The sequence below is a fragment of the Sphaeramia orbicularis genome, chromosome 17 (genome assembly GCF_902148855.1).
Source record: "Sphaeramia orbicularis chromosome 17, fSphaOr1.1, whole genome shotgun sequence".
NCBI lineage: Eukaryota > Metazoa > Chordata > Actinopteri > Kurtiformes > Apogonidae > Sphaeramia > Sphaeramia orbicularis.
The window spans coordinates 55628678-55643119 of record NC_043973.1 but is presented as its reverse complement, the minus strand read 5'-3'; the positions used below and the strand labels follow the sequence as shown (position 1 = coordinate 55643119).

Sequence of the window (14442 nt, the reverse complement as noted above, 5' to 3'; positions counted from 1 at the left end):
AAAGTGATAAAAATGAGGCAGAGTATTGTTAAAATTGCACTTATTTTTCTTATGACAATTTAAGTTGTTCATGTTATTTATATATTTAAGGAAACTTTGTAGATGTAAACTTGATCATAATATAATTTTACTTTTTTTACTGTTATTATTTTACTGGTCCAGCCCACTGGAGTTCAAATTGGTCTGAATGTGGATCTAAACTAAAATGAGTTTGACACCTCTAATCTAAGCATTTTCATGCCTAATTACACTTTAGATTATTTCCTTTAAAAATCAAGCACTTTTTATGCTTATTCATCTGCGAGATTCAACAGATCCATTAATCGCCTGATTCCAGCTCCTTAAATGTGAATATGTTCAGGTTTTTTCTTCTTTTCAATAGCAAACTGACACCATACTGGGGTTTTTCCTCCATTTTCTATTCAGACTGACTCTGGATGGTTGTTCCTGTCCTGATCAGGAGTCCAACGGTTCATTCTAGTCCTTCAGATGGTTTTCAGATGGTGTTTCTGGATCGGACTCATTGATCAGCAGTAAAAGCAGACAAAGCGACGACGCGCTCGTACCTTCATGGGTGAGATGTGGGCATGGCTGACGTATCCATGCACATTCTCGATCTGGGAGATGTTCTTCTCGGAGACCTGAACCAGCTCCGGCCCCCCCGCCTCCTCGGTGAGCTGGGGCGAGCTCTGGTCCTGGGGGGACGAGTCCTCATCGTGGTGCCGGTACTTCTGAAACAGGAAACAACGACAACAATGACAAAGACGCACTGAACACTCGCATTCAGAGACAGTTTGGTTTGTTTTGATTTTGTGTCCTTCATGGTCACTTCAAAATGTTTGACAAATCAAACTATTATAATGATAAAAAAATATTTTAAATAAAAACAACATTAAACAAGTGATTCCAGGCACAACAAGCCCCGCCCCTCGCACGTATTACATCTTATGTTGTCATGGATCCAGCTGATGTCATCATGTTTGTGCGTGTGCTGATGTCAGCATAGACACATGTCGTCTATTCTAAGTAAAAGGGAAAAAAGACTTTAAAAATTCCTCAAAAACTTGAACTTTGACCTACTTTTCCCAAAACGTAATCACAACTGCTCTGGGTCACTGGTAATCTATAAAGCCAGTTGGGTCTGAATTCAACCAATAGTTCTGCTGCTGAAGTGTAAACAAACTAGGGATGTAACGATTACCGCTATAGCGATAAACCACGGTAAAATTTCCCATGGTTAGTATTACTGTTTAAATTCTAATTACCATGATAACCGCGTTTGATTACCGCACTTTGAAAATCAAGGTGATACTGCTCATTTCCTGGAGAAGCAGATCAGCCTAACATGTTTTAAAATCCTAATTCTTTCAGCATATTTACATTTGTTCATTAAACAGTTCAGGAAAATATGATTGTGTTTCACTTTCTGTTTGTGTGAGTTCAATGGTGTACATGTGTGACACTGGGAATGATTTGATATGAAAATGGTCAAACCAGCTCCACTATGACCTGTCCAAATACTTTTTTCACACTCAAAAACCCACTGAGGAATCAATAGGAGAATTGATAAGGAATTGGATTGGTAAGCAGAACTGATAATGGCAATGAAATTGATAAAAATCCTATTAATTCCCACCCTTAGTGCAGATATCTGTTCAGTCCATAAGGTTCCATCTTTAATGCACATTTGTATGTTTGATGTTTACATGTTAATATTTAAATGTTTCTGCCAACAGAAAGTACATTGTGCATGTTATTTCATTTGGGTTTTTTTGGGTTTTTTTTCAAAATACAACTTCATTAAATTATTTTAGTGTGTATTAGTACTTTTGAACATTTTGAGCACATTTCAACAATACCATGATAATAATGATAACTGTGATAATTTTGGTCACAATAACCGTGATATGAAATTTTCATATTGTTACATCCCTAAAACAAACAAACACACCAACGGAACAAAAAACAATAGTCCAGCGCCTCTATCACTGACATCAGGTGGATATTCATCGTTTTCCTTCTGCATATGTCTGGTCCTGTGGAGTTCAACTGAACTGATGAAAACTAAAGCACCGTTTCATCTGCACGAACATCCAGTGTGTGTTTCTGGTGCCGTGCAGTGAACGTCCCCTCAGACCAAGGTTATTATCGTTAACGAAAACTAACAAAATGAAGAAAACTAGACCTGTAAAAACATTTTCGTTAACTGAAATAAATAACTACTACAATTAAACAAAAAAAAAACAATAACTGAAACTGTATTGTGTGTTTACAAAACTAACTAAAGCAGATAAAAATTATGGATAAAATTCACTTTGTTTTCGTCTTTGTAAATGTCGGATTGATACGAAATCGATTTATTTCGCTCTAGCAATTTTAGTTAGCGGCACCATACGACACTTGACGGTCCGTCACTTGTGGCTTCCAGTTGTCCTCTGGTCCCCACTCTACCTGGAAACATGGAGACTAAAGTTGGGAGAAAGCAGCAGAGTCCTGTCTGGGATTTATTTGAATACGACGGAGAAGAAGAGAAAAGATACGACAAAACTAAAACTAAGCATTTAGAAAAAAACGAAAACTAATAAAAACTAGCAAACCTGCTCTAAAAACTAATTAAAACTAACTGAATTAGAGAAAAAAAGTCCAAACTAAATAAAACTAAACTATAATGAAAAATCCAAAACTATTATAACCTTGCTTCAGACACACCTGGGGCCTCATGTATAAAGACTTGCATGGATTTCATACTGAAACCTGGTGTACGCTTAAATCCCGAAAAGTCCGAACGCACAAAAAAATCCAGATGAATAAAACTGAGCATACGCCCGAATCCAAGTACATTTCCTTTACACAGCCCAATCAGCGTGGAATTGACCGCATATGTTGGAGTACCTGACTCCTCCCTCTCCGCGCCCATATTTAAATATGCAAATTAGTATAAACAGGGTCTGCAGGTGGGATTCCCTTCTCTGCATGATCACATGATGACGTCAAGGTGGACGCGAAGCGGAGGCCAAAACAGGCGGAAGGAGAAAAGAGACGAACTCAGGCTGTTTGAGTGGAGACTCGCTGCTATTGTGACACTTTTCTTACAGGGCTGACGCTGATCATCCCCAAGATGAATATATATTTAGTATTAGTGTATCTCACACATTAGTTCATTCTACGGGTCATCCAAAAGTCTGATCACAGCCAAACAAGATAAAGGTTCATGTGTGATCATGTCACGAAATCAAAGAGGAAATCCTAGACTTTGACTCATGTTTGATCACTCAAATGATTATTTTCCAACCATGAGGCAGAAGATGGTGAGTCGCAGTATCATCCTCCTGTCACAGAGGTGTCCTGTTGCCTCCCCAGTGTTAGCCGGTCCTCCAGTCCAACAGCCAGCTGCTGATGCCCGTCCGACCAGCATGGGTCCGTGCTGACCCGGGTCACAAGAGGACATCGTGAGGACAATCGGTGGAGTCAATGAGCGACTGGACCGACTCATAAATGTTCTCACAGACATGAACACTACATTAAATGCATTTATCAACCAGTGACTTTTGGGTCCTTGTCTCTTTATATGGTTGTTGCTTAATGTCTTCCCAGGCAGGATTGGCAGTGATGGGTCCATGGTTGGTCTGGTTGGTTCTGGTGGTGGATGTGCTGTTGTGGCAGTAGGATGACGTGCCGGTGTGTTCATTGTTCCCTCCAACAGGAGACATTGTGATCACTTTGCTTTGTGTGTTTGCGTGTTTGTTAGCAAGATAACTCAAAAAGTTATGGACCGATTTTCATGAAATTTTCAGGAAATGTTGATACTGGCACAAGGAAGAAATGATTAAATGTCGGTGGTGATCGGGGAGGGGGCAGATCTGTCTTGGCGGAGGTCTGCGCTCTCCGAGTGCTTTTCTTGTTCGTGTGTGTCTCTGATGTGCCCACCAATCGGAGAAATGACCTTTTTCACATTATTAACAGTTTCCCAGTGTCACCTCTAAGTGTCACCAATGGTTCCAAAGCACTAGAAACGTGCGTACGCCAACTATGGACTTGGCGTGGAGGACCGCACATTTCCACGGTCATTTCACTCTTTATACATCTGAACGTGAGCGTGGAAAAGGGTGTACGGCAGGTTTTTGTGCGTACGCACGCTTTATACATGAGGCCCCTGGACTCCAACCAAACACCACAGAACCAACATCAACCCCACCAACGCCAGCAGGACACACCAGGACACGTGGAGGACACATGGAGGCGGGGCTTTGCTCTCAGGTTTTGGATGCTGATCCTCCTCGGATCAGTGGAACCCTGACATGTCACCGTGAAACCCTCCAAACTTCAAACACACCTTAATCTGAACGGGATTATCCGCCGCCTGATTGGCCGTGGCAGCTCGAAGGCTGAGCCGCTGATGGGCTCCCGTTGCCTGGCAACCACCACCCGGAGCATCACCGGATGGACAAACGGACGGACGGCGAGGAGCGGCACCTTTACATCTGACGCCGCCTATGCCGGATCTACGACTCAGACTTCAGTGGAGGACCGGCCCCTCCGAAAAGGATGAAGCCAACCGCAGCCTGGTTACCATGGCAACTGCATCAAATTCCTCAAAAGCTGTGGGAAACCCCTCCGGCCTCTGACTGACACCGTTCAGGTTCTGGTAGGTATGGAGCGGAAAAAGGATCATGACTTCAATCATCTGCTTTTATTTCAGTTCAAAAACTACACACTGTGGTTTCCACGACAGACGCCGGATTGTCCGACTGACTTTAAACAGAACACGGCGGATCAGGACGCATGTTCATTTATTCATTAAGCGTCCACTGCAGATTCATTAATCCCAGATTACTAAGGTCAGTTCAGACGTGGTCCTTGTGTGTAAACCGCTGATTTAATCAGTCTTTGGTTCAGATTAACACAGATTAGGATGAGCCGACACCTTCAGCACGGATTTATCCCACAGAGATAAAGACCCGCGGCGGAGGGATGGGGGTCATGTGACCGAGGTCAGAGGATGATGTGAGTTCATATTAAAGTCCACCACCATAACCACAGTAACCACTGTACAGGGTTCATACACATTTTTCAAGGTCAAATTCAAGCACTTTTAAGTAGGGCTGTTAGAAAATATCGGTTCTGCAATATATTGCAATATTTCATTTCACAATACTGTATCGATATTAAAAAGTACTGTATGGATATTTTTAGGTATTTATTCAAATGCAGATATTGCAGAGGTTCATTTTTGGTTTTCTTTTCCTTTTTTGTTTAGATTTGATGTCGTGACATTAGTTCTGAACTAAGAGAATATGAACATTTGAACAGGATCTTAAACTGTAATGTCTGTAAAACAGAATTTCAGTTTGAAGACAGGAACATTTTGTGATATAACATTAGATCCTGTTGGGATCGAATAAAAATGTGTTTAGTATTTATACATATTTCTAGTGTACTTCAATTCTTCCAGGAGACAATCTTTTACAAAAAGAAACAAAACCAATAAAAAAATTTGACTTTTTAACAGTATCATGATATATCGTATTGTGATCCTAGTGTTGTGATTTGCATCATATCTCCAGATTCTTGCCAATACACAGTCCTACTTTTAAGGGTCTTTTTGACCTCATCTCTGGGGTCAAATCCAAATTTACAGGAAGAAACAGACTTTGGATGATTTTTCCCCTTTTTTATCACAATGACGTACATTGTTTTATGCTACAAACGTCTAAAAAATGTTACATTTTGCAAAAAGTGAAGGAGAACACACAGTTTTATCTAAATAAAGGGAAGATACTTGGTGTTCTTCAGACACTGGACCCAAGCAGACACAGACTCAGATCCAACTGGACCTGGAGTCGACCTGGAAACGCCTGGAACTGACTTCAGGACACAAAGGTTTAATTTAATACATGTGTCACCGCTGTAGAAGGAGCTTTGACTGGAGTTAAGAGTAAAAATAAATAAATAAATCACATCACAGAGGTAGAATTGCAAACGCTTTCAAACACTTCGACTAAATTTCAAGTACTTTCCAGACCTTGAAAACAAAACATGGAAATTCAAGCATTTTCAAGGATTTCAAGCACCTGGACCGACCCTGACAGAAACAATGTGTAGCTGAAGGAGAAAAACAAATACAAACATAACATGTGTGCACTTGAAAACCCTCGGTCTGACTGATCAGGTACACTACTGCCCCCAGGTCTGACTGATCAGGTACACTACTGCCCCTAGGTCTGACTGATCAGGGTACACTACTGCACCCAGGTCTGACTGATCAGACTCTCTACTGCCCCCAGGTCTGACTGATCAGGTACACTACTGCCCCCAGGTCTGACTGATCAGGTACACTACTGCCCCAGGTCTGACTGATCAGACTCTCTAACTGCCCCAGTGGTCAGTTGCGTCTGATGGTAAAAAAAACAGTCCCAGTGCCCTGTCCGTCAGCGTCTGTTCTACATGGATCAGAACAGTGGAATGGTGTGAGGTCATCAGGTTCTGTCTACATTCCGTCCTGTGGTCTGGATCAGTGGTGGTTCCGTCCCAGTCTAGATCTGCAAGACTCTGCTGTGTTTGAGTTTGATGAGTTGGACCGGAAGCAGCAGATGGAGATGCATCAGGAGGAAAAATAACATCCAGGAACCAACACAGTGAGAGGCTGAAGCGAGGAAGAGAACCAGAATCTGCCGGGCTTGGGTCACATGGATGAAACTGAGCATGTGCAGACCATCAGATGAACGGCATAAAGGGAAAAGATTTAAAGCTTCATGTCAGAGTGTCCTTCAGCGAGACACTGACCCCACTCACCGTGGATGCACGGATGGACGGGGGGGGGGGTTTACCACTGATGACACCACCTCCTCCTCCTCCTCATCTCTCAAAGCTGTTGAGGAGGAGGAGGCTCAGCGCCGACTCCTTCCTGCCAAAAGCTGCTATAAATAGGAGACTGAGCACAGAGCGGATACAGCAGGATGTTCAGCAGCAGGAGGGGGGGGGGTCTGGATGATTCAGGGATGTGATGAAGAGGAGCACAGTGAAGACGGAACAACAAACCCACTAAAGAATCACATGTTAACCCTTTACAGGACCGTATGTTTAACCCCCCTGATGTAAAGGCGTCTCGTGATTATTCCCATTCCGATTCAAACTGTTAGTGGTTTCCATGTCAACGGGGTCAGCAGTGTTGTTGAGGACACGCAGTTTGGTTTTTATGTGACTGTTTTACTGAGGATGACAAATAAAAGTGTTTTGACTCATGTGGCGATAAAGTATAGAAAGAACAAACGGATAAAAACCTAAATAATTACAAAAGGACACATGATGACAGTCTGTGAACAGCTGAACCTGCCTTTGATACGTGAACCTTCACCTGCAGTCAGGACTCAGGGGTTAATGGGTTAACCCTTAACCCCTGAGTCATGACTGCAGGTAAAGGTTCACATATTAATATGTGAACACTTTCCAGACCTTGAAAACACAATGTTGAAATTCAAGCATTTTCAAGGATTTCCAGCACCTGGACAAAATCAGATGTGTATGGAGGACTGAACCTGCCATACTGAAGATATAATACAGAACTATAAAAATGGCTTAACAAAATTAATTTATGTGCCAAAAATGGTACAAAAAAAAACATTAAAAGGCCTTTATTTACTTTAACATTTCATTTTCTGTACCATTTAGTTATTTGTTTACTCCTGATTTATATTTTTCCTTCTTTAATTTTATCCCTGCATTTATTTTTACACACAGAAATGTAAAATAGAGATGCAGGAATAAATAGGCCTTGGAGAAATAAATAGAGGAAAAAAATGCAAGAGGGGGAATACTGGGGCAGTAAATATGACTATGAATAAAAAAAAAGTCAGATGAAAATAAAATATAGAAATAAATTTTTAAAATAGATTTTAAAAAATGCAAATAGAAAACAATGCAAAAATAAATGCAGGAATAAAAATTAAAGAAGGAAAAATATAAATAAGGATAAAAATAAATAAATGCTACAGAAAATAAAATGTTAAAGTAAATAAATGCCTTTAAATTTTTTTTTTGTATCATGCACTGGTACATGAATTAATATATCAAGCAATTTTTATATTTCTGTATATATTTTTCAATATAGCAGGTTCAGTCCTCCATAGATGGGAGGGGTTCATTTGTAAAAGACTGGAGGTCCAGAGGTTGTCCAACATTGGACCGAACCATCAAACCTTCATGTCTGGTTAATGTGACTGATTAACTCAACACAAGCTCGGACTCAGCAGGGTGCTGTCAATCACACCTGCCAATCAAAGCCTGATGCAACAGATCATTTACAGACGGACCAGGACCCTAAAGAGAAGGACGTACAGGAGGACATGTGGACAGTGTCAGTGTGCAGACAATGGTCTGCACGAGGCCCACATACATCATCAGTTCCAACTCCAAAACAAACAAGTGGTGCCGCGCAAAGTTACTATCGTTAACAAAAACTAACGAAATGATGAAAAAGTAGAATTGAAAAAACATTTTCGTTAACTGAAATAAAAAACATAATTAAAAGAAAAAAATGATAACTAACTGAAACTGTATTGAGTGTTTACAAAATTAACTAAAACGGATAAAAATTATGGATAAAATTCCCTTTGTTTTTGTCTTTGTCAGTGTCAGATTGATAGGAAATCAATTTATTTCCCTCGAGCAATTTTAGATAGTGGCACCATACGACACTTGATGGTCCGTCACTTGTGGTTTCCAATCGTCTTCTGGTCCCCACTCTACCTGGAAACATGGAGACTAAAGTTGGGAGAAAGCAGCAGAGTCCTGTCTGGGATTTATTTGAATACGACGGAGAAGAAGAGAAAAGAGACGACAGAACTAAAATGAATACTAAAACTAAACTAAAACTAAGCATTTTTATTTTATTTTTTTTTTGTGCATGCGCGGGTGAGTGCCGGCTGCAAGTCGCAACGCTCTTCCAACTTTTCCACTTTTTCTGCACTTTTTATTGTTATTTGCTGCAATTTTGACAATCCTACAACAAATATCATTTTCATAAGAGATACATCGCTGACCACTGCAGACTTTGCTCTGGACTGTTTTTCATTTTGGTTGTTTATTGCCATTTTCGCTACCGGCATGTGTGTTGGTCCGCGTCCTTGGCGCGTCTACACAAAGGAACAGCTGATCGCCCTCTGGGGTGCGGTGGTGATGCCGCGCGACAGGCACGAGATTCCTGCGGAGGTGCTCAAAAGGACCAACAGAGGAGTTCGGGCGGGACGAAAACTCCGTGAAAAGAAGCGCTGCTTCAGGCCGGCGGTCCCCTCTGTTATCATGGGGAATGTGCGCTCTTTGCCTAAGAACATCGATGAGCTGGCGGCGCTCGCGCGGTACCGGAGGGAGTACAGGGATGCGAGCGTCATGATTTTCACGGAGTCGTGGTTAACCCCGAACATCCCGGACTCTTCTGTCGCCATGAACCACTTTCACTTGGTGCGCGCGGACAGAACGGCGGAGAGCGGTAAGAAGAGAGGAGGAGGGCTGGCTGTGTTTGTGAATGAGAAGTGGTGCAAACCCGGACACATCACAGTAAAGGAGCAGATGTGCAACAGGGACATTGAGCTGTTAGCTGTTAGCATGAGGCCATACTACCTGCCACGGGAATTCACACAGGCTATTGTGTTAGCAGTGTATGTTCCCCCACATGCTAACGCTGACACTGCCTGCGACACGCTGCTCTCATGCACCAGCAGGCTGCAGACACAGCACCCACAAGCCCTCATCCTCATTTCTGGAGACTTCAACCATGCTCTTCCCTCCTCTGTGCTGCCCACCTTCACCCAGTATGTCACCTGCCCCACAAGAAACAACAGAACTCTGGACTTGTTCTTTTGCAACACCAAAGATGCCTATACTGCTTCAGCGTTTCCTCGTCTGGGCAACGGGGATCACAACATCATCCACCTGCGCCCTGTGTACTCACCCCTGGTACACAGAGAGCCAGTTGTGACCCGGGTGGTGAGGAAATGGGGTGAAAGCAGTGCAGAGGCTCTGAGGGACTGTTTTGGAACCACGGTGTGGCCGGTGCTCTGTGCTCCCCATGGTGAGGACATCAGTGCCATGACAGAGTGCATCTCTGGCTACATAAACTTCTGTTATGAGAACACTGTACCTGCCCAGACAGTGCGGTGTTTCTCCAACAACAAGCCATGGATTAACCCTGACATCAAGGCTCTGCTGAGGGAGAAGAAGAGAGCCTTCAGGTCAGGGGACAGGGAGGAGCTGAAGGCTGCACAGAAGAGGCCTCAGGGAGGAACATCCGGGAGGCCAAAGATGCCTACAGGAGGAAGATGGAGCAGCAGCTGCAGCAGAATAACATTCGGGAGGTGTGGAGAAGCCTAAGCACAGTCTCTGGCTTCAAAGCGTCTCCTGTACAGACGGAGGGAGACACTCGTTGGGTGAATGATTTGAACTCGCATTTTCTGAGATTTGATCTGTCACCCACCCCTCCCCCCATGCAGGCCTGCCAGCCCTCAACTCAGGTCAGGACAATGGCCCAAACCCTGCGCCTCTTCACACCTCTGTGATGGCCCATCAGCTCCCACACGGACTCACCCTCCCCACTCCATCCCCCGACACACTGCTGACATCATCACCACCAACACCTCTGTCCCCCTGCACAGAGCCAAGCCCACCTCTCTCCTTCAGTGCAGTCCAGGTGAGGAGAGAGCTTAAGAAGATCAGGCCCAGGAAAGCAGCTGGACCGGACGGCATCAGCTCCAGGCTCCTTAGGTCCTGTGCAAACGAACTGTGCGGGATCATGGAGCATGTCTTCAACCTGAGCCTGAGGCTGCGGGTGGTACCACAGCTCTGGAAGACCTCTTGCGTGGTACCAGTGCCCAAGACACCGCGCGCTACAGACCTCAGCAGCTTCAGGCCAGTGGCTCTCACGTCCCACCTCATGAAGACACTGGAGAGACTCATCCTGGGACACCTCCGCTCTGCTGTGGGCCCAGCGATGGACCCGCTGCAGTTCGCGTACCGTTCTGGCATTGGAGTGGAGGACGCCATCATCCACCTGCTTCACCACTCTCTCACTCATCTGGAGAAACCTGGCGGCGCTGTGAGGATTCTATTCTTTGATTTCTCCAGCGCGTTTAACACCATCCAGCCGGGGCTCCTGAGGGTGAAGCTGGAGAATGCTGGGGTGGACTACAACCTGACTGACTGGATCCTGGACTATCTCACAAACAGGCCCCAGTTTGTGAGAGCCCGTGACTGTGTGTCTGAAGTCCGGACCTGCAGTGTGGGGGCGCCTCAGGGCACGGTGCTCGCGCCCTTCCTCTTCACCCTCTACACTGCTGACTTCAGACACAACACGGACAGCTGTGTCCTTCAGAAGTTCTCTGATGACTCTGCCATCATCGGACTCATCACGGACGACGATGACGCAGAGTACAGAGGACTAACGCAGGACTTTGTAGACTGGTGTCAGCAGAACTATCTTCTCCTCAAAGCCGGGAAGACCAAGGAGATGGTGGTGGACTTCCGTCGACGCCACTCTACTCCACCCGCACCAGTGAACATCCAGGGAAGGGACATTGAGAGAGTGGACTCAAAGAAGTACCTGGGTGTTCATCTGAACAATAAGCTGGACTGGACTCACAACACAGACGCACTGTACAAAAGGGGCCAGAGTCGTCTCTACCTCCTGAGGAGGCTTAGGTCTTTTGGAGTGAGAGGGCCACTCCTGAGGACCTTCTATGACTCTGTGGTGGCATCAGCGGTACTGTACGGTGTGGTCTGCTGGAGCAGCAGCATCACGGAGAGGGAGAGGAAGAAGCTGGACAAGATCATCAGGAAATCCAGCTCAGTCCTGGGCTGTTCTCTGGACTCGGTTCGGGAGGTGGGGACAGGAGGTCCTGGCCAAACTCAGGTCAATGCTGGACCATGAGTCCCACCCCCTGCAGGAGACTCTGTCAGCTCTGGAGAGCAGCTTCAGTGACAGACTGATCCACCCTCGCTGTGTGAAAGAGAGGTTTCGCAGATCTTTCCTTCCTGCTGCTGTTAGACTCTACATGTACAATGAACACTTTTAACCTGGTGCAATAATCCCATTTGCAATTCACAAAACGGACACTTATATTTATTTGTATCCATATTGTACATACTTTTAATGCATGCACATCTTTATTTATTTTTTTAAATCCTTCTGTGTGAACTTTTTCTGCACTGTCCTATAATGAGTGTTGCAACACTGGAATTTCCCCACTGTGGGACAAATAAAGGATTTCTTATCTTATCTTATCTTAGAAAAAAAAATGAAAACTAATAAAAACTAGCAAACCTGCTCTAAAAACGAATTAAAACTAACTGAATTAAGACCAAAAAAAAGTCAAAACTAAATAAAACTAAACTATAATTAAAAATCCAAAACTATTATAACCTTGGTGCCGTGCACAACAAGCCCCATCCCTTGCACATTTTTTAGCCTTTATGAGTAAATGGGAAGATTTTAAAAATTCATAAAAAATTTGAACTTTGAACTACTTTTCCCAAAATGTAACCACATCTGTTCTGGGTCACTGGTAATCTATGAACCTAATTTGGTCTGAATTCAACCAACAGTTTGGCTGCTTAAGTGTAAACAAACAAACAAGTGGTTCCAGGCACAACAAGCCCCGCCCCTCGCAAATACTGTATCTTATGTTGTCATAGATCCAGCTGATGTCATCATGTCTGTCTGTGTGTGCTGATGTCATATCAATTACCTCTAAATATGTGATAAGTCTGAAGGAAATTGAAACAAAATTGATGTTTTTAAAAACATTTGAAATTTCACCCATTTTAAGTACATGAGAAAAAAAAAAAAAAAAGATATAGAAAATTCATTAAAAATTTGAACTTTGACGTGCTTTTCCCAAAATGTAATCAGATCTATTCTGGGTCACTGGTAATCTATAAACCCAATTAGGTCTGAATTCAATCAATAGTTTTACTGCTACAGTGTAAACAAACAAACAAACCGAACCAAACCAAAAACAATAGCTATTGCCTCCCCTTTGTTGGGGGGATTATCAAACTATTTACATTTACAAAGTATCCTCCAACAACTAGAAAAGCACAGAGTGCTGATCTCCACCAAGGCAGAGCCCCCCCAAAAAACATTTAATCATTTGTTGATGATTGAGGTAATACAGTGTGAATGACCTGAACAAATATGAACTTGAAATATAAAGAAAACTAAGTGTAATTTTCCAATATTCTGTCTGTTATTAAATGTTCAAGCATCTGATCCAGGTCTTAGTGTTCAGACAAATGGATTATTCCATCAGAGAAGGGCTGACATTAGATTTGAAGGATCCTGTCCAGACCAAGAGTGTCCATCTGCACTGAAACAGAAGCAGTCAACAGTGCACGCCAACAGTACACGCCAACAGTACAAATCAACAGTACACGCCAACAGTACATGTCACATTTCAGTCGTCCACTCTTCTTTATTCAACAGGTGCAAACATGTGGAGGGTTTTAGGATCAAAGCTAGAGTATCAGATTATCAGAGTTCAGGACTCCCAACCTTTCAATTAAAGTCCACATATGAACATGTGATCAGTTTGTTCAACAGGAAACAGCCAGTGATAAACCAGACTGATGTCATGGAACACTGTTGTACGTCACACAGCATCTTATACGAACACATGTTCAACCGTTCCAGTGCTTTTCAATGGCGTTTGATCATGTGTCAGTTTGCGCCTACATCTGCGGTTCACATAACCCATAAAAAATGTAATGATTACCAGTATAACGATAAACCACGGTAAAATTGCAGACGGTTAGTATTAAGGTTTAAATTGTAATTATCATGATAACCGTGTTTGATTACTGCACTCTTCTGGACAAAACGCCAAAGTAAATATATGCTTTTATGTCAAATATTTGAGTATAGTTTTAATTAATTACAATTTTAATTGTATGTTCCTAATATTTGGAACCAATATTGACTTTCAAAGTCTTTGAAAAGGTTTGTTAAGCATCTTTGTGTTATTTATGCAATAAATTATTTACATTTTTCAAATCGGATTTTATATTTTTTTGTGTGTTTTTTGTCCTTTTGTGTTGATATAGTAGGTTAAAGTGAAAAAAATAATACACAGTTGATAAAGATGAAGTTGTGCTGAAAAACATAGATCCCAAACATGGGTATAGTAAACATTTGTTTATATAGTATATAAAGGCAAAATCAAAAGGACTGAAAAACAGACAAAAAAGGCTCAGACCACTAAGGGTTAATATTTGAATGTTTCTGCAACAGAAGGTACAGGGTGGGGAAGCAAAATTTACAATATTTTGAGGCAGGGATTGAAAGACAGTGTATGACCAGTTAGTTTATTGAAAGTCATGAGAATTTATTTGCCACAAGAAAATTTACATAATAGAAAATGTTTTTATTCTATGTGTCCTCCTTCTTTCTCAATAACT

At 42.7% G+C, this 14442-nt stretch overlaps 1 protein-coding gene across 6 annotated transcripts in view; it reads right to left on the bottom strand.

Annotated features, from left to right (window-relative positions):
• The window catches only part of LOC115437503 (disks large homolog 1-like), a 131761-nt gene that overhangs the window by 52593 nt on the left and 64726 nt on the right, over positions 1 to 14442 (bottom strand). For all 6 annotated transcript variants that reach the window (XM_030160702.1, XM_030160703.1, XM_030160705.1 and 3 more), the window contains one exon: positions 567 to 731. In XM_030160702.1, coding sequence (XP_030016562.1) covers positions 567 to 731 — 165 coding nt within the window. The remainder of the gene's footprint in view (positions 1 to 566; positions 732 to 14442) is intronic.